We start from the raw sequence: 25,206 nt of genomic DNA, 5'->3' as shown, positions 1-25,206 counted from the left end.
ACTCTCACAAAGTGAATGACCTCAAAAGTTTTATTTCTTATTCCCCCTCTGCTTCATCCACATCATTTTAAAATTTCAAAATAAAAATGTGCGATTGGCTAATAGAAAATCCATATTACAATTGGTTGTATGGTGTGGGTATTGTTGATTTCAATATTAAAGATTCTGGTTGTACCCACTGATTTCACTACACTATTGTTTTTTTATATGATGAAGCGCATTTTGTATAAAATAGTTACCGATAAGTAAATAAAGATATGGGTGTAGGAAATATGATTCAAAGTAGCAGCATAGGAAAGTGAAGTGCAAGATGCTAATAAATTTTCAAATTTCTTGTCACTGATCATTTATATAACTTTTAGATCACTGCCATTGAAATGCACCTTACTGACTGTCACTGAGAAGGCCACTCTGAAAAGAATGAGTCATTTATTCTTTGGAAGTGTCATAGACTTAAAATATGTGATAATTTTTGTAATATATCTAAAATTGTCTTCTTAAAAGAACTCCTGGCAGATTTTTTAAATGGATGAGCAAGTGAACCAACAGGTAATTCTAGAATTTGTGTGACTGTATGAAATGAAGCAGTGTTATGTTATGAGTCAATTTTGGTGAATATAATATAGATTGGCTTGATGCACTTGCCCATGCTAGAATACCCTCCACTAACCTCTTAATCTCTGATGACTGTCAACTCCTACATCCATTTGAACTTGCTTCTTGTCTTCAAGCCATAGTATCCCTCTACACTTTTTACCCTCACATATACCTCCATTACCAACTTGACTATCCCTAAAAGCCTCAATTTTCTAGTCAAAACTCAACATTGCCTGGTTTATTTCAGCTAGATTCCATCGCTTTTATTGATGTTTGTCTCACAATCTCCTTTAGTGATGATATCCAATTTTGTTCTTCTGAGTTTTACCTCCCACACATCCCTTCATTGACAGTTTCAAGATGTCTGTTTTGTTTGATAGAATTACATTGTCATTGGTAAACACATAGCTTGCTTTACTTTCTTCCAGATTTCCTTCATGTCTTCATCATACAGAGTGCATATCAGATGTAGGCTACAAGCCTGTCTCATTTCCTACTAAGTGCTTCCCTTTCATGTCTTTAAATTCTTACAACTGGTGCCTGGTTTCTGTGAAAGTTGCAAGCAAACTTTTGCTTCCTGTCTGTTTATTCTGCTGCTGCCCAAAGTCCAAAGGGTGCAGTCAACTCCACATTCTCAAAAGCATTTCAGTAAATCTGCAAAAGCTGTAAACACAATTTTGTTTTCATTTAACTCATCTTCTAAGGTAAGCCATAGTATCAGTATTGCCTTGTTACATGTTTCTGGTACCCAAAGTGATCTTATGTAAGGTTAACCCTCTAAAAGCTTTTCCTTTCTTGCAAGCATGTCATATTAATCTGATAATATTCACACCTGTTAGCACCTGCCTTTCTTCGAATTTGAATTATTACATTCTGGTTTATGTATGACTGTACGTCAACTATCTCATATCTTGCACAAAAGTGGAATAATTTTGTCATGGATGGCTTCCCATGTATCCCAATAATTCTGAGGGAATGTCACCAACTGAAATGGCCTTGGTACTACTTCGCTCTTTCAGTGCTGTATCAAATTCTGGTCATATGATACCTCTAGTCTTGTCTGCAACTACTTCCTTTTCCCATTTTGGAGCAAGTTTGTTCCCCTTTGCCCTACAACCATTCTTGTTTAGCCATATTGCATCTTCTGTCAACATCATTCCAGTAATGTCTGTTTCCCTTTTGTCTGCTTAAATAGCTACATGTTTGTATTTTCTCTTCTCATCAGTTAAATTCAGCATCTCATGAGTTGTTAAGGTATTTGTACTAGGCCTTACCTTTTACCTATGTTTCCTCCTGCCTTCACTGTTTCATCTCAAAGCTGCCTATTCATCACCCAGTGTGTACTTACCCTCTATTTATCACTTTTTGCCTAATGCTCATTTTCAAACCATCAATGAGTTTTGGTTCATTCAAGTTTATCCAAATGCCATGTACTTAAATTCTACTTTTACCATTTCTTCCAAATTACTCTGCAGTTTATAAAAGCAACTCTAGCCAGAGTCCACATCTATCACTGGAAATGTTTTGTAGTTTAGAATCCTGTTTTGAAATCTTTGTTTTTGACATTACATAATCTGTTTGAAACCTTTTGGTTTCTCCATGTTATTCCACATACACAAGCTTATTTCACGATACTTGAAAAAAGTGTTTGCAGTGACTAATTCATGCAATGTGCAAAATTCTACCAGGTGGCTTCCCCCTTTGTCATTTGTGCCATTGGATGTTCTCTTAACTATTTTGCATCATGTTCCTACTACTGAATTTCATTACCTTCTAGAATTGGTTTTCATCTTCCTTAGATACTGAATAATTACTCATCAAACTTTTTCCTATTCGGTCTGGTTGCCATACAAATTTCTACCATTGTTGTATTTACTTCATGCCTATTTCACCTATGGTAATTCAGTGACATTGCTGTTGATAATAGCTTACTCATGTTCCTATTTTCTTGCTCACAACTAGGGCTCTCCCTGCATGATCCCTATTTGATTTTTTGTTGATAATCTTGTCTGTCCTTTCTGCCACTGCACTTCAGTTCGTACTACAACTGAATACAACCTATCCATTTTTGCTATTTAAAGTCTCTAACCTTCCTAGGCTGTTGTTTTTGTCTTCAGTCCAGAGACTGGTTTCGTGTGTGTGTGTGTGTGTGTGTGTGTGTGTGTGTGTGTGTGTGTGTTGGGGTGGGGGGGGGAGAGGGGGTTTGAGGTTTTCGGGTGCTAAACAGCGTGGTCATCAGCGCCCAACTGGTTTCGTGCCACTCTCCATACTACCCTATCCTGTGCAAGTTTCTTCATCCCAAAGTATGTACAGCAGTCTACATCCTTCTGAATCTGCTTAGTGTATTCATCTCTTGGTCTCCCTCTTTGACTTTTACCCTCCACACTGCCCCCCTATACTAAATTGGGGATCCATTGATGCCTCAGAACATGTCCTACCAACCGATCCCTTCTTCTAGTCAAGTTGAGCCACAAATTCATCATCTCCCCGATTCTATTCAGTACGTCCTCATTAGTTACATGATCTACCCATCTAATCTTCAGCATTCTTCTGTAGCACCACATTTCAAAAGCTTCTGTTCTCTTACACACACACACACACACACACACACACACACACACACACACACGTGCAGAGAGCTGAGACACCACTGCCAAGCTGTGGTCTCAGCGATCATGCGAGGGTGCACGTGTCTACTGCTGACAAAGGCCTTAATGGCCGAAAGCCTTAATTGTGTGAATCCTTTTTTTATTGTGCCTATCGCGACTAGCATCTCTGCTATATGGTGAGTAGCATCTTTCCTTCTCTGGTATTGTTACATTCCATCCTGGGTTTTCCATTGTTTGATGTTTGCTTCTATTCTATTCTTGTTTAAACTGTTAGTCGTCTGTGTCGTCCACTTCCATACAAGACTACACTCCATACAAATACTTTCAGAAAAGACTTCCTGACACTTAAATCTATACTTGATGTTAACAAATTTGTCCTCTTGAGAAAAGCTTTACTTTCCATTGCCACCCTACGTTTTATAATCCTGTCTACTTTGACCATTTGCTCCCCAAATAGGAAAACTCATGTACTACTTTGTGTCTCATTTTCTAATCTAAATCCCTCAGCGTCACTGATTTAACTCGACTACATTCCATTATCCTCATTTTGCTTTTGTTGATGTTCATCTTCTATTCTCCTTTCAAGACACTGTCTCTGACAAAATTACAATGTCATCGGCGTACCTCAAAGTTTTTATTTCTTCTCCATGGATTTTAATTTCTGCTTCAAATTTTTCTTTTGTTTTCTGAACTGCTTGCTCAGCATACAGATTCAATACCATCAGGGATAGGCTACAACCCTGTGTCACTCCCTTCCCAACCGCTCTTTCCCTTTCATGCCCTTCGACTCTTATAACTGCCATCAGGTTACTGTACATATTGTAAATAGCCTTTTGTTCCCTGGGTTTGACCTCAGCAACCTTTATAGTTTGAGAGAGAGTATTAAAATCAACATTATAAAAAAGGTTTCCCGAAGCCTACAAACGCTAGAAACATAATTTGCCTTTCCTTAATCTGTATTCTAAGACAAGTTGTAGGGTCAGTATTGCCTTATGTTTTCAAACATTTATGGAATCCAAACTGGTTTTTCCCAAGGTCAGCTTCTACCAGTTTTTCCATTCATCTGTAATGTATTCGTGTTAGTGTTTTGCAGCCATGACTTACCAAACTGATAGTTTGGTAATTTTCATGTCTAGTTTGGTAATTTTTACATCTGTCAACACCTTCTTTCTTTGGGATTGGAATTATTATATTCTTTTTGAGGTCTGAGGGTATTTCACCTATCTCCTACATCCTACTCACCACATGCTGGAATTCTGTCAGGTCTGGCTCTTTGAAGGCTATCAGTAGTTCTAATGGAATGTTGTATACTTGCAGGGCCTTGTTTCGACTCGGGTCTTTCGTGGCTTTGTCAAACTTGTCACACAGTATCATTTCTCCCATTTCATCTTCATCTACATCATGTTCTATTTCCATATATTGCCCTCCAGTACATCGCCCTTCTATAGACACACTATATAATCCTTCCACATTTCTGCTTTCTCTTCTTTGCTTAGAACTGGTTTTCTGTCTGAGCTCTTGATATTCATCCAAGTGCTTCTCTTTTCTCTAAAGGTCTCTCTAATTTTCCTGTGGGCAGTATCTATCTTACCCCGTAGTGATATATACTTATCCTACTAAGGTATGTAATACTCCACACTCAGACATATAGAGTGCCTGTCCTGCTTTTCCTGATAACATCCTCCTGTGTAGCCTCTGCTTGGAGATCTGGATGGGGAATTATTTTACCTCCAGAATATTTTGCCTAAGATAATTTTGTACAGTAGAGCTGCAAGCTCTTGTGAAGAAAAAAACAAACACAGCTGCAGTTTTCCTTTGCTTTCATCCACTTGCAGTATTGGCACAGGAAGTTGGTTAATGCTACAAGGCCAGGTCAGTTGATCATACAGACCATTGCTCCTGGAACTGCTGAAAAGGCTTTTGCCTCTCTTGAGGAACTATGTGTTAGCTTGATTTCTCCTCAGATAATACGTATTTGTGTTTGCACTTACTGTTTTCAGTATCGCTCACATGCCAGCAACCCTACCTTGGCAGTGTCCGTGGTTCGTTTGGTGTGGAGGCTGTGCACTATTGTTTAAAGTGCTGTCTTGGAGCAGAAGAAATAGTTTTAGCATGTATATTTGTAGAATTACTTAGTTATCTGTATGAACATAAATAACAATTCTGTGATACTGTATTGGTACACATACAAACAAACAGATGAAAACTGTTGCTATGTCTCAGATTTGAGGCTGTAACTCCTGGTTTCAGGATCAGTTACTTTAACAATTACCCTAACCAAGCATGCCTCCAGGGCTGCCAAGGGGATGTCAGTTGTGTGTCCTCATAGATTTTCGTCTTAGGTTCAGGATTTTAAGTTCAGCGACCAGCCAATAATTTTGTAAAGCAGTATGACACAGTTCTCCATAGAAGTAGAAACAAGAAATGTATTTGGCAGTTGGGTGATTTGTGAGTGCTGGTAAGTATAAAAAATTTATTATACAGTGGTCTGTAGATGAGTGCATATGATAACAATATAATAATCATAAAATTGGTGGTTCAGATAACACTGATTGCTACCAGTTCTTTTAGTTTTATGTACATTCCATATGTAAAACAAATGGTAATTTTAATTCATGCTGAACCATACTTTATTAAAATGTTACTTTTAATTATAAGTTACATAAAATGCAAGTATTGTTGAAAAATTACAATTTGGTACAAAAATGGAGAGCATCAAATTGAAAATAAAGAAATCTCGCAGAAATGTATCAAAATTTTTGTTTTAATATGTCGAATGTTGAAAAAAATGTAATTTTTACTAAAGCGTTACAATTCAGTATTTGTTAAATTTGCGAGTTGTTAGTAGACATGGAAGTTTCCAAAAATAAGTAGTTCTTACTAGAAGATTCGAACCAGCAGCTTTTTCATTAAGGTACTTTTGTGCTATAGTCTCAATTACCAGCAGTTGTGTTAATAATTAGGATATATTTTGTAGTTGACAGCACTCAGAAATCTTCTGATCTTCAATGTCAAATTTTTGTAGTTGTTTGGTAACTGCATAGTGCTGGTTTAGGGAATTGATGTTCCAGCACAACTCCAAATACTCTAAATCTGAAGGAAATTAAAGAGGATGATCTGAAAGATACCCTTTTCAGTCAAGTTCTTATTCTTGCAGGGACGTGCCCATAATTTTTAAGGTGATAGCCCATAAAATGCAAGAAATCCAGGTTTAACTAATCAGTGCAGCCAAAATTAATTTTTACGTCTGCTGTTACATAGATGATTCTCTAATATTAGGCAGTCATTGGATCAAATTGTAAATGTTTCTGATCAGCTTAAATCATCTGGTATTCAAAATTGTATTGGCTGACAGCATTGCAGCAGAATTGTGAGTGAATAGAGCAATTGATTTTAATTATCAATGACTGTAGGATCCATTTTTACTCTTGCAGAGGAACTGTTTTCTTTCCAAAATCATATAGGAGAACAAAATTATCTGCTGTTCAGGTCTTTCGCTCCAAACATGTTTCCTGTGCCTCTTCTTACAAACTGAAATGACCTGTGCATTTTTATGTTCCCATGAAAAGCCACTGTTCCATTTAGTAACACTTCAATTGCCAGAGGTTGTTCTGCAAGATCCACTTGTTTTATTTAATCTGATGGCTGCCACTTCAGGTCTAGTGGTCTACTGTGTAGAAAAAGTTTGGTTTTTCCTTCTCCCTCGTGTCCCCACCTTAGTCAATTGTGTATCTGTCATTTTAGTATCCATGCTGCAGCCAAAAATGTGAAATGCATTTTTATGTTCTTTAGTGGAGAAACTTTGTAAGGCAAAGCATTGTAATTGACTTTTGTGTTACTGTCTTCTGTTTTGCTACCATGTGCATCATTGTCAACTTGGCTTTGTAGAGTTGTCTTTGATCCATTTTCTAACGTTTTTGTTCAGAAGTTCTGGGGTTTTCATTTTTTGTTTCATGTTTTGCAAGATATAATCTTGCTTATAAATTAATGGAAGGCTTCTTATATAGGCTGTCTTGGTGGTTCTCATATGTTCAACTTCTGGTTGGCCATGGGGATTCAGAGGATTTAACTTCGTTTGTATATGCTGTACAGATCTCTCCTGTCATGTAACTATGTAATATTGTTAACATTTGCAGGTTCTCACTGTATTCCACAACATTCCCCATGCTGGATGTATTGGCTGTTGCATCATGTTTGATCACCTTACCAGGTTTGTTAGGCAGAAGTATGTTCCTGTCTTTCAGAATTTGTTTTTAACAGTAGCAATCTGTGATGCTTCAGTAGTCCAGTGCTCATGTTCCAATCTCTGTACTTAGAGAATTTATAATTTTGGGCATGTTTATTGCTAACAGAATAAATATTTTCCTGTTGTGCGTGTTTTCTAAACAGTTACACAGGCTAATTTTTGGAAAACATGTTTTGTAGATTTTCACAGGAATTTATGTTCACAGCTGTGCTAATGTCATAGGATGTGATTTTGAGATGAATGAGTTCAGATTGTCCTCTGGAAATTTAGATCTATGTTTTCCATGGATTCTCTAAATCTCTTCAAGGAAATGTATGAACAGCTCCTGATAAAATGGCATGGCTCATGTTGCTTATATTTGCTCAACCTCATGTCATGTTGTACTTCATTGATGTAATTTTCCTCACATCTTTCTCCCCATCTGAAGGCAAGCATCTTCAGTTCTGTAGCTGACACACACACACACACACACACACACACACACACACACACACACACACACACACACACATATATATATATATATAATAGAAGGAAACATTCCACGAAGGAAAAATATACTTAAAAACAAAGATAATGTGACTTACCAAATGAAAGTGCTGGCAGGTCGACAGACACACAAACGAACACAAACATACACACAAAATTCAAGCTTTCGCAACAAACTGTTGCCTCATCAGGAAAGAGGGAAGGAGAGGGAAAGACGAAAGGATGTGGGTTTTAAGGGAGAGGGTAAGGAGTCATTCCAGTCCCGGGAGCGGAAAGACTTACCTTAGGGGGAAAAAAGGACGGGTATACACTCGCACACACACACATATCCATCCACACATATACAGACACAAGCAGACATATTTAAATATGTCTGCTTGTGTCTGTATATGTGTGGATGGATATGTGTGTGTGTGCGAGTGTATACCCGTCCTTTTTTCCCCCTAAGGTAAGTCTTTCCGCTCCCGGGACTGGAATGACTCCTTACCCTCTCCCTTAAAACCCACATCCTTTCGTCTTTCCCTCTCCTTCCCTCTTTCCTGATGAGGCAACAGTTTGTTGCGAAAGCTTGAATTTTGTGTGTATATATATAAAAAGAAAGATGATGAGACTTACCCAACAAAAGCGCTGGCAGGTCGATAGACACACAAATAAACACAAACATACACACAAAACTCTAGCTTTTGCAACCAACGGTTGCCTCGTCAGGAAAGAGGGAAGGAGAAGGAAAGACAAAAGGATTGGGTTTTAAGGGAGAGGGTAAGGAGTCATTCCAATCCCGGGAGCGGAAAGACTTACCTTAGGGGGAAAAAAGGACAGGTTTACACTCGCGCACACACACACACACACATATCCATCCACACATACACAGACACAAGCAGACATTTGTAAAGGCAAAGAGTTTGGGCAGAGATGTCAGTCGGGACGGAAGTACAGAGGCAAAGATGATATTGAAACACAGGTGAGGTATGAGCGGCGGCAGATTGAAATTAGCGGAGATTGAGGCCTGGCGGATAGCGAGAAGAGAGGATATGCTGAAGGGCAAGTTCCCATCTCCGGAGTTCTGACAGGTTGGTGTTAGTGGGAAGTATCCAGATAACCCGGACGGTGTAACACTGTGCCAAGATGTGCTGGCCGTGCACCAAGGCATGTTTAGCCACAGGGTGATCCTCATTACCAACAAACACTGTCTGCCTGTGTCCATTCATGCGAATGGACAGTTTGTTGCTGGTCATTCCCACATAGAACGCTTCACAATGTAGGCAGGTCAGTTGGTAAATCACGTGGGTGCTTTCACACGTGGCTCTGCCTTTGATCGTGTACACCTTCCGGGTTACAGGACTGGAATAGGTGGTGGTGGGAGGGTGCATGGGGCAGGTTTTACACCGGGGGCGGTTACAGGGGTAGGAGCCAGAGGGTAGGGAAGGTGGTTTGGGGATTTCATAGGGATGAACTAAGAACAATGACACCAACCACTTTCTCGAACGCCTGGAATCCCTACCCAGTCTGTTACCCCCGGAAACCATCCTTGTAACCATTGATGCCACTTCCTTATACACAAATATTCCGCATGTCCAGGGCCTCGCTGCGATGGAGCACTTCCTTTCACGCCGATCACCTGCCGCCCTACCTAAAACCTCTTTCCTCATTACCTTAGCCAGCTTCATCCTGACCCACAACTTCTTCACTTTTGAAGGCCAGACATACCAACAATTAAAGGGAACAGCCATGGGTACCAGGATGGCCCCCTCGTACGCCAACCTATTCATGGGTCGCTTAGAGGAAGCCTTCTTGGTTACCCAGGCCTGCCAACCCAAAGTTTGGTACAGATTTATTGATGACATTTTCATGATTTGGACTCACAGTGAAGAAGAACTCCAGAATTTCCTCTCCAACCTCAACTCCTTGGGTTCCATCAGATTCACCTGGTCCTACTCTAAATCCCATGCCACTTTCCTTGACGTTGACCTCCACCTGTCCAATGGCCAGCTTCACACGTCCGTCCACATCAAACCCACCAACAAGCAACAGTACCTCCATTATGACAGCTGCCACCCATTCCACATCAAACAGTCCCTTCCCTACAGCCTAGGTCTTCGTGGCAAACGAATCTGCTCCAGTCCGGAATCCTTGAACCATTACACCAACAACCTGAAAACAGCTTTTGCATCCCGTAACTACCCTCCCGACCTGGTACAGAAGCAAATAACCAGAGCCACTTCCTCATCTCCTCAAACCCGGAACCTTCCACAGAAGAACCCCAAAAGTGCCCCACTTGTGACAGGATACTTTCCGGGACTGGATCAGATTCTGAATGTGGCTCTCCAGCAGGGATACGACTTCCTCAAATCCTGCCCTGAAATGAGATCCATCCTTCATGAAATCCTCCCCACTCCACCAAGAGTGTCTTTCCGCCGTCCACCAACCTTCGTAACCTCTTAGTTCATCCCTATGAAATCCCCAAACCACCTTCCCTACCCTCTGGCTCCTACCCCTGTAACTGCCCCCGGTGTAAAACCTGCCCCATGCACCCTCCCACCACCACCTATTACAGTCCTGTAACCCGGAAGGTGTACACGATCAAAGGCAGAGCCACGTGTGAAAGCACCCACGTGATTTACCAACTGACCTGCCTACACTGTGAAGCGTTCTATGTGGGAATGACCAGCAACAAACTGTCCATTCGCATGAATGGACACAGGCAGACAGTGTTTGTTGGTAATGAGGATCACCCTGTGGCTAAACATGCCTTGGTGCACGGCCAGCACATCTTGGCACAGTGTTACACCGTCCGAGTTATCTGGATACTTCCCACTAACACCAACCTGTCAGAACTCCGGAGATGGGAACTTGCCCTTCAGCATATCCTCTCTTCTCGCTATCCGCCAGGCCTCAATCTCCGCTAATTTCAATCTGCCGCCGCTTATACCTCACCTGTGTTTCAATATCATCTTTGCCTCTGTACTTCCGTCCCGACTGACATCTCTGCCCAAACTCTTTGCCTTTACAAATGTCTGCTTGTGTCTGTGTATGTGTGGATGGATATGTGTGTGTGTGCGCGAGTGTAAACCTGTCCTTTTTTCCCCCTAAGGTAAGTCTTTCCGCTCCCGGGATTGGAATGACTCCTTACCCTCTCCCTTAAAACCCAATCCTTTTGTCTTTCCTTCTCCTTCCCTCTTTCCTGACGAGGCAACCGTTGGTTGCGAAAGCTAGAGTTTTGTGTATATGTTTGTGTTTATTTGTGTGTCTATCGACCTGCCAGCGCTTTTGTTGGGTAAGTCTCATCATCTTTCTTTTTAAATATATTTTTCCCACGTGGAATGTTTCCCTCTATTATATTCATATATATATATATATATATATATATATATATATATATATATATATATATATATATATATATATATATATATCCTGTCTCTGCAGTATAATGGAGAAATTCGATTTGTATACAATATTTACCAGAGTATATCTTAAGCATTAATCTACTATGATGGGTGGATGTTGGAACTCAAATGGTTTTTTTTTCCACATCACATTTGACACTTTGAAATTATTTTTTCCTCTCATTCGATACTTATCTGCATGCAGATTTCAAATTTCAGTAACATGCAATGAGATAAATGCAGATTTATCTCACTGTACAGTACTGAATTTTCAAGATAATAAATGTATTACTGCCTGTGTTCTGTGGTGCATCTTTCTAATGGGTCCTCTGTATGGAATATCAGATTTTGTAGCTAATCATTTGTAGTTTTCCTTCCAGTATTGTGTGTATAATGCCACTGTTAGTTAATGAAACTCTGGATCTTGTCTTGAGTGCTTACACACTTTTCTAAGAGTAAGAGGATTGCTTCTTGAATGGGTGTGAGGCTACAAATTAAAGTGTTTTGGGTTCAGTCCCAAGCATCATCTATCACTTTTTCACATGCAAATTGTCTATGTGGAAAATGACAGTTTCCATTCCAGTGTGAAGCTCTTGGTCCTCATGTAACTTACAATGTCAGTGAGTTCAGAAGTTGGAGGAAGCCAGTGGCATACCACATCCAGTAAGACAATGCCTAATAGAGCAGTAAAATGTTAATAACTGCAGGTTGTTGAAAGCTTTACTTTTACTTTGGGTTTGCATTTGTTTTTGTGACATTTGACATGTATTTTCCTCAGTACCAAAATTAGGTGACGCTCACTTAGATCTGCATTTACCTGCGTATTGTCTTTACAGGTGGTTTTCTAACCTAAAAAATGCATTCTGCATGTAACCTGCTACTTGTTTAGTTCCTTCTTGACCATAGTGCCCTCATGGGCTTTGCGGAGGTACCATATCATCTTCCACTGAATAACACAGGTCAGAAAATAGGAAGCCTTCACTGTGGCACAGGCAGAGGAGAGAGAGAGAAGTTCCAACTTAGTGTCAAACCCAAGTGATCATAAATAGTGATTGACACAGGAATATAAACATTGCTTTCAGTAAAGAAAAGAATAATAGCTTGTGAGTGGAGTTCTACGAAATGGACATGAAATTTTGTGGTGCAACAAAATTGCTTCATAGGTAGGGATTTGGTGATTAGGCAACCAAACTCACAGGAACATAATTTAGTTGCAGATGATAATCTATCAGTACGTAGAAAGATATAGAGGATCATATATAAACTAGAAATGTAGAAAAATTAGGTAATAGTGAAAAGACATAAACTGTTATGAGATCTAATTTTGTTAGGCTCATTATTACTTGAAACATGTAGCTGAATAAAAGTACTCACTGATGATGGCAGAAAAATGCTGAAACATTTTTGGGCATTTATAAACAAAAAGTTGGCATAACAGGTGGATCATAAATTCCAGCAATTGTAGTATACATTACTCAAACTCACCATTGGAATACCACTTGGAACCTTGGCGAACGCAAGATGTTGACATGTGTCTTATGCCCTGTACTTCTATACTCAAAACATTATTTTATTTTTCTAATCTTGTTACATAAATAACTCAAGAGTTGCTAGTATCATTTGTTGTAAAGATGATGTAGGGATATGCATCAACTTCTCCACAGTGGTGTCACCACATTTCTTCATAGTGGTGTGTATCACTACACAAGGCTGCTGTGTGTCTGAGTCTCACTCTTCTGACACTGAATTTCACAGTGAAGAGCAACCCCTCACTGCTTGGTTGGATGCTGCAGTGAGGCATTCTTGAGGTCCAAATAAGCGAGTTACATTGGTTTGGGTGTCCAACCAACAGTAATTTGCTCATCATGCAGCCAGTACCCTCCCTTTCCTTTTGACTCAAGACAAACCAGCAAGGTCAAGAACACTGGAAAGCTTATGGGCCTGTGCCATCTTGACGGGAACCAGGGGCCTCTGTCATTCCTTAGTCCTAGCCATGGAGACCTGGTAAGTGCAGGTACTTTAGATGGACATACGTTACCTTCAAATTGCTTTTGTGTGCCCCAATTAATAACATAGTTCCTCAAGTCAACAACTCCTGTGGACAGGTTTATTAGCTAAACTTCACAAACAGTGGTCCACATACTGCACTAGTTTATGGTACAAAGTAGATATTTCTAACATGTCTCTGGACCAGATTGTTGGCAGCCAATGGGAGGATATTACATCATAGACAATGCACAGCTGTTAACCAGCTCAGTCCTGCCATTAATATACAAAGTAATCATTTTGTGGATGGCCTTTACTTCACAGCATGCTTTTGATACATGTTGACAATTCTGCTAATGTAATATAATCATATATGTGTCTATACAGAACACATGTGCAACTTTGATTTTGAAATTTTATTAATTTTATCTGATATACAATCCTGGTTTTGGTGAGTGGTATTGTCTGCATAGTTGTATCTTCATGTTCTTCTGCTGCTTACAAGAGGTTCTTGTATTGGGGTGTAGAGCAGTGTTCACTGCCTCTCTTCAAATACTATTAACAGCTTTCTCTCAGAGATGGATCTATGTTGTGACAGACTGATATATAGCCTTCTCTGAGGATTAGGTTAGGCTCAAAACTGACACTTTTCCCTTATTTCCTGTTTTTGTCCACAGTCCTGCTGGATACAAATCAATATCAGAAAGAAAAGTGCAAAAATAATTGATGAAAACCCAGTGTTACATTGTTACTTTTTTTTGTTTGGCCACTGCAAACAGGCTTTTTCCCTGAAAATTCACTTTGATCCCACTTTAACATCTGATACGTCAAGGTAGTTGTTAGATTAAACACTGTGTTTGTCTTTCCATTGAATTAAAAATATGTCATTGGCTACACAAATTGGCTGTTCAGCCATCATAACTTCCCATTACAGGCTGCAACAGGTGTTACCAATATACACTTAAGGGTTGGAGAGGGGATGGCCCATGAAGAAGTTGTACCAACTTATGTTAAATTGTCATATTTCCCTCCAGGGTTGCAGACGCATAACTTCATTTCCTGTCTGAGGTGTTTTTCAACTTTATAAATAAAAAGAACTTTGCAAAGAACTTATGTGGCTTCCATGTGCAAAATAGTAGTGAGATGCATTGAACTAGCTTGCTGCATCAGTGTCTCCACATTCACACTGGGCAAAAACAAAGTGCCATCTTCAAACTTGCAGCTGTCAAGACATGTACTTGACGCAGTCATCTACATTGTGCCATGACTCACCCCACACTGCTGTCAACAGTTGTTTCCTTATTGTGGTGGTTTGTGACATTATTCCATGGTGTCCAAAGACCCCTGTGTCATAATTATAATGTGTCATATGAACCAAATTACGTATCATGTAATTGAATGTTCTGCTGTCAGCCGATTCTAATGGATACATTCAAATGCTCAAATGAAATTTGGAGTTTCTCATAAATGGCCAGTTCTGTTTTCTTGCAGATTCTATTTATACTACATTGATTGAAATAGGCTGAAAGGGGGCTGAAAGGACTGGAACCACCAAAAAATAAAATTAACTTAAATTCCAGAATAAAAATCAAGAAATGCTATTGTGATGTGTCAAGTGATTCGATGTGAATTCCATTTTAACAAGTCATGGTTCTGACTTCCAATAAATATTAGTAATATCAGGTCCACTGCCTAAAAAGGAAACAAAAAGTGAATTTTTTGCATTATACAGTAAGAGCTTACACAGTAAAAAAAAAGTTAAATAGCAGGGTAGAGGAATAGAATTTAAAGCTAATCAAATACTATAACAGAAAGCTAAGGTTACATAAACTAACTTTTGTTTTGTAAAATTTTTTGTTTCACTTTATAAAGGCGTTAGCATCTGAACCGGTATTTAACATGTAATAAGAGAGCTTGCAGTTGCTCTTGGACTTATGAAGAGTGTGGAGAGCTCAATAGAATTGTATTACAAGCTTGAAGCCATTGACCACATCACACTTCACCAAGCATTTTGCAGACAATTGGCCAGTTTCTCCTGCTCCTGCGCACTTCAAACACGAAAGGTTCTCTATTTGGCTTCATTCATAAAGCACACAGTTCAGTTTAGTAATGTTATTGGAGTTTCTCAGTCATACAATTGCAAATATCGTAATAGTAATTCATGTTGGCACCTACATAAACACTGTGAGTAATCAACATCTTCCATTCATTAGCAAATACAGTGCATTTCTGTGCAGATAAATTTATTAAATTCCTCACAATAATGAATAAATGTTGCAGTAAAACAGTAGAAATTCTAAGATTTGTCACATAGTATGATTTTCCTAATGATACCCAGAAATGTCTGCCTGCTTACGCAAATCCTGACGTGCTCAGTGCCTTGCGTCAATGCTGGTGACTGGGACCATCCCTGGCAGAGTAGCCTCAAATCAAATTACTACGGTGGCACACTATTTAAATGTTCAAATAATGCATGAAATTGGGTGACAGTGGTACTGGTGAAAAGGAGAAAATTACCATGATATTTTACATGGCGTGTGTAATTTTTTCCATGAAATGAAATCATATTACATTAGTGCAATTTTCTTTATGAGCCAGCTATCCACAATAACATGTCTCCCTTGCAAAATGAGCAAAATTTTAGTTAAGAAAAATAACATCGTTTGTGTGTGTGTGTGTGTGTGTGTGTGTGTGTGTGTGTGTGTGTGTGTGTGTGTGTGTGTAATAGCAGTAGCTGCTTGGCAAGGATGGAATAATTTCTGTTGTTTGGTTGATGTCTGATGTGTCTATCTCCAAATTAGAGTCTTGGTTTCAAATGTATGGACCAATTGGAATGAAAGTAAATCTAATTTAATGTAACACATTTTCTGGTTACCAAATGCCAGTAAGTGAATACATGTGACCAATAGCTATTTAGCACCACATGATGTGTAACCTCCAATCAAGTGCAAGGGACAGAAGCTTTGAATATGCCATTCTTTCTTTTTTCAGTTTCTTGAAGGTCCGCTAAAGATTGTAACACCTAGTCTTCGTATAAAGCAAGACCTAGAACTGAAACAGGAGGATGGCATTGAACATGATGTAAGTTTTCACATCGGTGATGCATTGTGCATGAAGTACTGTATAGATATCATGAAATGCATTGGGTGCAGTAAGTTTCAGTGATCATAAATGATGAAACATTAAAACCTAGGATATTAGCACTCCTCCAGAATGTTCATAGAATTTCAATTGATTGTAGGTATATTGTTCGGTTGTGTGTAATGGTATTTGAATGAAACTTGTAGGAAACATAACTTTACTAACTGTAACCCATGGTAATTTTATTTTACATATAAATAATGAATGCCTCAAATTCATTCTTGGAACAAATGTACCAAAGATGACTTCCTTGCAGCAGCTGTCATTTTATTTGTCTCTGTCAGTGTTCTATAATAGAAAAGATGTAAGAGGTAAAGCAATTAATTGTAAGCAGTATGTTATCAGATAAGTATTGTATTTGTCATACTATTTATTTTCGCTGAAGTATTTAATGAAAAACAAACTACATTACTGGAATTGTTTGCTCTGTGTAAAGACAATGGGTTTATCCAGTATGCATGGTATAAATTTACAGTGTAATGGAACATTGCTTATCCCAAACTGCTTGCAAAGAGAAAACGTTGTGATAGCAAGAATTTTTGTGAACAGCATTAAATTTAGTACAATTTTTGTGAACAACATGAAATTTAGCACATTATGGTGATAGTCTGTGAAATTCCATATTAGTTTAACTATCACCATAGTGTACTAAATTTAATGCTGATGGTTTGTCAGGTCTCCAGCCACATGGTAGCATTGATATCACATGATGTTTCAGGAAGTGTCATATTACCCATCTTCTGGCATAGTGTAAAGATTTGTGGGGAGCGTGCTATTTATATGTGCCATCACCTCCCTCCACTAGACCTCAGGTGGCTGCGGTGGTGTGGATGGTGGCCGCATTCGGTTCTCGGTGTAAGCATTATGTCTGTGTCCACAGGAGAGGGCATTGATGGTCATGCCCCCGATGGATTGCCGCTATCGCAGGGTTCCATGCTGTGCTGAGTTGGTATCCATCATATCTGTTGATGAGATTGTCATGAATCCTTATTTCTATGGATTGTTTGATAATGCTTTCCCAGAAGCGAGATGCTCAGCACAGTACTTTCGTGTTTTCGAAGTTGAAGGTGTGTTCTTCATTTATGCTGTGTTCTGCTGTGGCTGATTTTTCTGTGTGGTCTAGTTGTACACATCTGATATGATCTCTGCAGCATTTAGATATACAGTGCTGTGTTTACCCAATGTATTGTTTTCCGCATTCGCATGGTATGCTATATATACTCCTGGTGTGTTAAGGTTCAGCGGATCTTTGGTAGAACCTAGGAGCTCCCTGGTCTTTGGTCGGAGAGTGGTTTTGATATTGTATTTGCCCAGAAGTTGTGCAATTTTGACCGGGAGCGGAATCGTGTACAGAAGGAATGCAAGACGTTCGTCTCCTTCTCCATCACCTATTTCTGGGCTTCTCTCTGCTTCCTTCTTTTAAGTGCCCTGTTGATCTGCGTTTCACTGTAGCCATTTTGGTGGAAGACTTCCTTCAGGTGTTAATGCTCGGATGGTAGGCTGTCTTTGTCACAGATGGCATGCACCCTATGTACCAGGATGGTCAGTACTGTTTGTCTCTGTGCTGGATGGTGGCAGCTTGTTGTATGAAGGTATAGATCTGTGTGTCTTCTTCCTATGTACTGCATGGCCTAGTGAACCATCTTCCTTCCTCTTAATTAAAATATCAAGGATGGGGAGCCAGCCATTTTCCTCCATTTTCATTGTAAATTTGATGTTCGGATGGATGTTGTTGAGGTATTCCAGAAAATCATCTAGCACCTGTTTGCCATGTCCGCATATGACAGAAGTGTCATTGACATAGTGGAAAAAGTGCTTTGGTTTCTGTCTGGCAGTTTGAAGGGCCATCTCCTCGAAATGTTCCATATAGAGGTTTGCAATCACAGGAGCCTGTGGGGAGCCCATGGCCACACTATAGATCTGTTTGAAGAATTCCCTGTGGCACTGAAAGTAGGTGGTTTTTAGTGCATGTTTGAAGAGCCTGACTGTTTGTGTTCCAAAGTGTTGGGCTAAAAGTGCCAAGGAGTATTGGAGGGGCACTTTTGTGAAAAGCAATGTCACGTTGAAGCTCACGAGTAGGTCTTCCATTTGTAGTCACATGTCCCTGAGTATTTTTACGAATTTGGCCGAGTTTCTCACATGGTGGCTGCAGGCCCCCACAAGGGGTTTGAGCAGTGTTTCTAGGCATTTAGCAAGTCCGTAACAGTGAGAGTTGATATAGTCTACAATTGGTCCAGAGGTACCCCTTCCTTATGGATCTTAGAGAGTCCATAGAGGCTTGGTGTTGCTGGTGCTCTGGGGTACAGGTGCTTCTTCATTGGTTCAGGTACGTCAGATTTCTTCAGCAGAGCTATTGTCTTTCTACTTAACGTCGGGGTTGGATCCTTCTTCAGCCTCTTGTAGGCCTGATCTTGTAGCAGCAGGTTTTCTGCTGGTACTCGGAAGTGCTTAATAGCATTGTAGCATTCCCTTTGTCTGCTAGTAGGATTGTTATATCATGGTCATCTCTAAGGGACCAAAGAGCTGCCCGTCCTTCCGCAGATATGTTATTTTTAGGCAATTGAAATCTGTCGATTATTCTGGAAGTTTCCCATCTGACTTCCTCTTCCTTGGGAAGCCCTAGCACTGATTCTTTCACGCCACTGGTAATGTCTCATTTCGAGTTTGTTCTGGGGATGGGGGTAAAATTCAGTCCTTTCTTGAGGACTGCGATCGTGGCAGCATCTAGTTCTTTTCCAGTCAAATTGACCATGGCTCTGGTGTCATTCATCTCCTTTTTTTGTCAAAAACATTGCAAGATATCAATGCTACCACCCGGCTGGAGACCCGAGGAACCTTCATAAACAGTTTACGCCGGGAAAGCCTACAGTTAAATTTGATGCTGTTTACAAAAATTTGTAATACTTAGTAGAAATCTGTTTTTTTACGGTATCCAGCTCTGTCGACTAAGATCAGTTGTGGTGAGTATTAGAATTTTTACTGGGTAGACGTGATTGGATAATGAAAAAGAACAGAACTCACACATTTCGTATGTGGGATTAGAGAATGCTGCTAAAAATTAAGTGAACTTACAAGGAATATGGAGTCCTCAGCAGAACAGTCGAGGAAAGAAATGTACGAAAAATGCTGACAAAAAGAAGGGGCAGGATGATAGGATAAGCGTTAAGACATAAGGTAGTGAACTAGTCAGATGTGTTTCCATCTCACTTGGGGGAAAAATGCTACTATTACACACATCGTATAGGAACTTTAAATGGAGTGTAGTTAATCTTTGTTTGTTATGTAGTCAATTGTGGAACCTCATCAAGCGCTGGCAACTCTAAACTAGTAGATAAAGAAGTGCTTTTTTGATGGGTATATCTTGCAAAATTATTTTGGGAACAAAATAGGAAGCATTGGAGCTAATATAGATGCTTCCTGGCAATTGTTCTCCCCAAACACCACCTTCAAATAGAATAGGAAATGGTAAAGTAATAGATGTAGTGGTATCAGAAGTACCCTCTGGCATGCACCATTAGGTGACTAGTCTAGTGTAGATGTAGGTGTACAAAGAATCAGATATTAATAGTCAGGGATATGGACTATAATCACACATTTATTATGAGACACATTTGGGAGAGATTATGAGAGAATAAGAAACCCATTTTTTAAAGATCACAGTACTCACAGACAATGATTGCACAGCACTGCGAGTGTGTTGAAAAACATCGTTGTCGTTGTCCAAGTGCATTCAACATAATACTTGAGAAATTAACAGTGATATATTGAATGGGAGAATCTGGGCTTGGCATAGTCATGGCAAATTCCAGAGCTAAGAAGGTTGTCTGTAGCATGTATGAAAGTTAGTCTGTAGAGCATTATCCGAGGAAACATGTGGTGGTTCTTCCTTCCGGAGTAATGCAGTGTGTGCCACTTCATACTGAATTTCATGTTTGCCACCATTGAGAACTGTTGACCCTGGGTACAAGCAACAGCTGAATGTAAGGCACTATAGCATTAGTACATCAGTAACATAGAAATTTTGAAAATGATTGTGTGTAAAATCACAATCTTCAGTAAAATTAAAACTGAGGCATGTGATGTATACTCTCCTCACAATTACTTTGGGATTGACACTAGAGCAGGAACACATGGAGATGCAAAATGAAGTTGCTTCATTCTTTCCTGACTGTTTGCATGATCTGACATTTCATTGAACACACTCAAATTTGCATACTAATCAGTGTACAAAGGTGGAAGTGGGATCAATAGATTCTGGAAGAGTTTCACTACATTCTCATTTTAGATGTGTTTGTGGCAATAAATTTTTAATTTTATATGCAGAATATTTTCTAAAATGCATTGTTCAATGTTCCTGAAAATTTGACTTACAAGGAAATTTTTTTACTGAGTTTAAATGACCAAATTGTGTTAACAAAATATTTAGAATATATCTTATTTTCAACAGCTCCAACATAAGATTAATTTAAATTAAACATTATGTGTGATGCTCTGCTCATGTGATAAGGTATCAGTCATCTGTTTTGTTGAGAGAAACACAGCACAGCATTTACGGTTAACATGACATTACATTTTCTGATCAAACATTACAAATCTTTGTAGCAAGGAAGTTACCCATTTTGGTAGAGGTATGGAAATTTAAGTATGAAAGTAAGAAGAGTAGTGATAACATCATTCACTACCTTCCAATTGCAACTATTATGATGGAAACAATGAAGATTTTGTTAGTGTCATTAGTGCTGAATTCCTGAGGTGCACTTCATTTGATTGTAGTTGCCAATAACAGCCTTCTTAGTAACAATTAAAATTTATGAAAATTGTGGACGTCCTGTTCATGAGGGACATACATGCACCCCATCACCTTGGTGCGTCAATTGTCCTGGCCTCCACTCGCCTAGATCTTTCGACTGCCCTGTCTATGAGAAGGAGAAGAAGATACAAGAATTGAAAACCTTGGACTGTCTGTTTTATTCTGAGGCCAGGAAGAAATATGACCATTTCATTTCCTTCCCCTTCCCCTCCTTCCCCTCCTTGCTCCTCTCCTCTCCCTCTCGTGGTGTCCTTGCTTACGTTGGCCCCCGCTATCCTCCTGGTTCTGTTGGTTTTACAATTCGGCTTTGTTGCATAATCATCTCCTCCTTTTGGCATTCCCTGGTCCCCCTCTGGGGTTTGACCTCCATTACAAAATTTCTCCTCCGTAGTGTGAGCCATTTGGGGAAGAGCACCTTACCTAGTGTCTCCGACGTGCACCCTCCTAGTAAATTCCACCTTTCCTTTCACGTCGTCTGATGCTAGGGTGCATAGCCAGCACGGTAGCCCGTCCGTGTGGTGGGGTCGCTATGTACCCTTTTGGTTGAGTCCCCTGAACACACAGGGATCACACTTCTGATACCTGAGCTGTGACCACCTCATGTATGCCTTGGAGCGCTTGTTCGTCATCCTGGAGCATCGGAACTCCCGTCAATGGCAACCGTGCCAGATGGCCCTTGCTGTGGCTGGGTGGCGCCCGTGAGGAGAGCCCCTGATCGGAGTGGGTGGTATCAGGGCAGACGCTATGCAAATGAAACGCATATGGGTCCAGAATTCTGGCCGTTCTTCTGCGGCCGTCTCTCTGCATGGAACTGATTCAAGTGCTGCTTCTCTTGCCCCTTCGGCCTTCCCTTCCATGGCTACCCCCTGGGAAGAGGGTCAGGCCCGTCGGCTAGGGGCAAAACCTTTCCCTCGTTATCTAGTTTGCACCAGGACTGATGGAGATACTTTCACCAATACCAAACCTTTATTCTTTGTGGAACACATTGAAGACAAGTTTGGTGAAGTGGACTCCCAGAGCAAGATGCAGTCAAGTTTGTTGCTGATCAAAACTGCTTCAGCTGCCCCATCTGTGGCTCTTTGTGCCTGTACCCATCTTGGCACAATTCCTGTGTCCATTACCCCCCACCAGCCTCTAAATATGGTTAAAGGTGTGATTTTTCATAGGGACCTCATCCTTCAAACTGATGAGGAACTTCGGGACAATCTCGGACGGCAGGGTGTTCACTTTGTTCGGCATGTTCAGAAGGGTCCAAAACACAATCGCATTGATAATGATGCCTTTATCCTGGCCTTTGAAGGGGGTACCCTCCCTGAGAAAGTTAATATTATGGTTTATCGATGTGATGTGAAGCCATACATCCCACCACCTATGAGGTGTTTTAAGTGCTTGCGTTTCGGACACACATCTTCCTTCTGTTCTCAGGCCCCTCTGTGTGGTGACTGTGGACGTCCACTCCATGACGGGAGTCTCTGTGTTCCCCCTCCTGTGTGTGTAAATTGTCATGGCAGTCATTCTCCATGTTCACCGGATTGCCCAGTATATAAGAAGGAAAAGAAGATACAGGAGTATAAATCCCTCGATCGTTTAACCTACACATAGGCCCGTAAGAAGTATACACGTCTTCACCCTGTGTCCATGACATCTAGTTACGCTTTGGTTACATCTTCACCCCTTCCTCCCCCTTCCTTACCCCCATCCTTCCCCCATCCTGGACCCCTCTCGTCCCCCCCTCCCCTGCGGCTCCCACACATTCTCCTCTGGGCGCTGCTGCCCCTCCCCAGCTGGATAAATGTCCCACTGTCAAGGGTGCCTCTCCCGGGATGCCTCTTCCCGCCACCTTTCAGGCTAAAGGTCTTCAGCTACGCGACGACCACGAGAGGTGCCGTCTGTCGGCCCCCATGTCGCCCGGTCTCTTTCTCTTCCTGATGTTGCTGCAGCTGGCTCCTTTATGCCACACAGCCCTCCTCGATCTCAGCCTGAAAAGAAGAAGAAACATAAGTCTTGGGACAAAGAGCCTCTGGTGTCACCGGAGGTCCCATCCCTGACTTCACAACCGGATTCTGCCTGTCGTTCATGGATGTCGCCCCCTCCTTGTCAGTGATGGGTGGGGACCTGGCGGTATGACTGGCTTTAGCTTGTTCAGCCCCCATTTAAATCATCGTTCTGTGGTTCCCCAATGGAATTGTAATGTTTACTATCGTCACCTCCTGGAATTGAAATCCCTTCTTTCGTCTTACTCTGCAGCTTGTGTGGTTCTCCAGGAATCTCATTTTACTGATGCTCACTCACTGACCCTCTGTGGTTTCTGTGTTTTCTGTCGAAATCGGGTCGGACCCCTGCGGGCTTCTGGTGGCGTTTGTACGTTGGTCCATACAGAAATTGCTAGCATGTGGATTCCTCTTCAAACTACATTGGAAGCGGTTGCTGTTAGGGTCCACCTAGACTCTGAGGTCACGGTTTGCAATCTTTATCTCCCTCCTGACGGGACTCTTACACCTGCTGCCTTAACTGCCCTTCATCAACTTCCCCCTCCCTTCCTCCTCCTCGGGGATTTTAATGCTCATCATCCCTTGTGGGGCAGTGCCTTTCCATCTAGACGAGGTCTTCTCATAGAGAAGTTTATTGCAGACCACGACTTGTGCCTTCTTAATGATGGCTCCCCTACTCATTTCAGTGCCGGTCATTGATCTTTCTCTTTCTTCTCCCTCTCTTCTCCCTTCATTACACTGGTCGCCACACGACTACCTTTGTGATAGTGACGATTCCCCGTTGATTATCTCGTTCCCTTCACCCTCCCTGATGGACAGGTTACCTCGTTGGTCTTTCCCACACGCCGATTGGCCTCTATACACTGCCCAGGTCGTTTTTTCTCACTCTTTGTTGGGTTGTATTGATGACATTCTACGTGACGTGTTTGACACGATTGTTCGCACTGCTAGCCTTGCTGTCCCACGCTCATCTGGACCATTTTGTCGCCGGTAAGTCCGGTGGTGGAGTACGGCCATTGCCATCCGTGATCGTCGTCGAGCTTTGCAACACAAAGAGGCACCCATCCGTAGCCAGCCTTGCTACCTTTAAACGCCTCCGTGCTGAAGCCCGTTATTTAATGAAAAAGAGCAAGCGGATATGTTGGGAACAATTCGTTTCTTTCCTTGGTTCTACTGTCCCTCTGTCACGGGTATGGGCTACACTTCGCTCTCTCCAAGGTTGCCATCGGCAGTCCACCCTCCCATGCCTTCACCTCTGAGATGGCCTTTGTACGGACCCATTAGTTCTTGCAGAACATCTTGCGACCCATTTTGCAGTGGCATCAGCATCAGCCTCCTATCCAGCTGCTTTCCTTCACCAGAAACAGCGGGCTGAAGCTTCCACCTTATGTTTTACCCCTTGTGAGTCAGAATCTTACGACATACCTTTTACTGAATGGGAATTTCTTTCTGCTATATCTTCTTCTCATGATATGGCCCCTGGCCCAGATTCCATTCATAACCAACTGCTTCAACATCTCAGTGCTCCACAACGGCAATATCATCTTCGGGTGTTAAACCGTATCTGGCTTTAGGGTGACTTCCTCCTCAGTGGAGGGATAGCATCGTGGTTCCTGTCCTTAAGCCTGGTAAGAACCCCCTATCTGTTGACAGCTATCGGCCAATTAGTTTGACCAATGTTGTTTGTAAGTTACTTGAACGGATGGTAGCCGGTCGGCTCAATTGGGTCCTTGAATCTTGGGATCTATTGTCCCCTTACCAGTGTGGCTTTCGAGAGGTCTCCAATCGCTCATTTACTTCGCTTGGAATCTGCAGTTTGGCAGGCTTTTTCCCAGCACCGCCATTTGGTTGCAGTGTTTTTTGACCTTCGCAAGGCCTATGACACGGCCTGGCGGCATCACATCTTACTTACCCTTCATCAGTGGGGTCTTCGGGGCGCACTCCCGATTTT

General features: G+C 41.1%; 1 protein-coding gene across 9 annotated transcripts in view; it reads left to right on the top strand.

Moving 5' to 3' along the window:
* The window catches only part of LOC126108756 (zinc finger protein 99-like), a 126,501-nt gene that overhangs the window by 6,541 nt on the left and 94,754 nt on the right, over positions 1–25,206 (top strand). For all 9 annotated transcript variants that reach the window (XR_007523622.1, XR_007523621.1, XM_049914103.1 and 6 more), the window contains one exon: positions 16,305–16,394. Coding sequence is in view for 7 of the 9 variants with exons in the window: in XM_049914103.1 (XP_049770060.1) it covers positions 16,305–16,394 (90 nt within the window). In the remaining 2 variants the exon portion in view is untranslated. The remainder of the gene's footprint in view (positions 1–16,304; positions 16,395–25,206) is intronic.

This window comes from Schistocerca cancellata, chromosome 11 (assembly GCF_023864275.1).
Source record: "Schistocerca cancellata isolate TAMUIC-IGC-003103 chromosome 11, iqSchCanc2.1, whole genome shotgun sequence".
In the NCBI taxonomy this organism is placed as follows: domain Eukaryota; kingdom Metazoa; phylum Arthropoda; class Insecta; order Orthoptera; family Acrididae; genus Schistocerca; species Schistocerca cancellata.
This window is presented reverse-complemented; position numbering and strand designations above follow the sequence as displayed.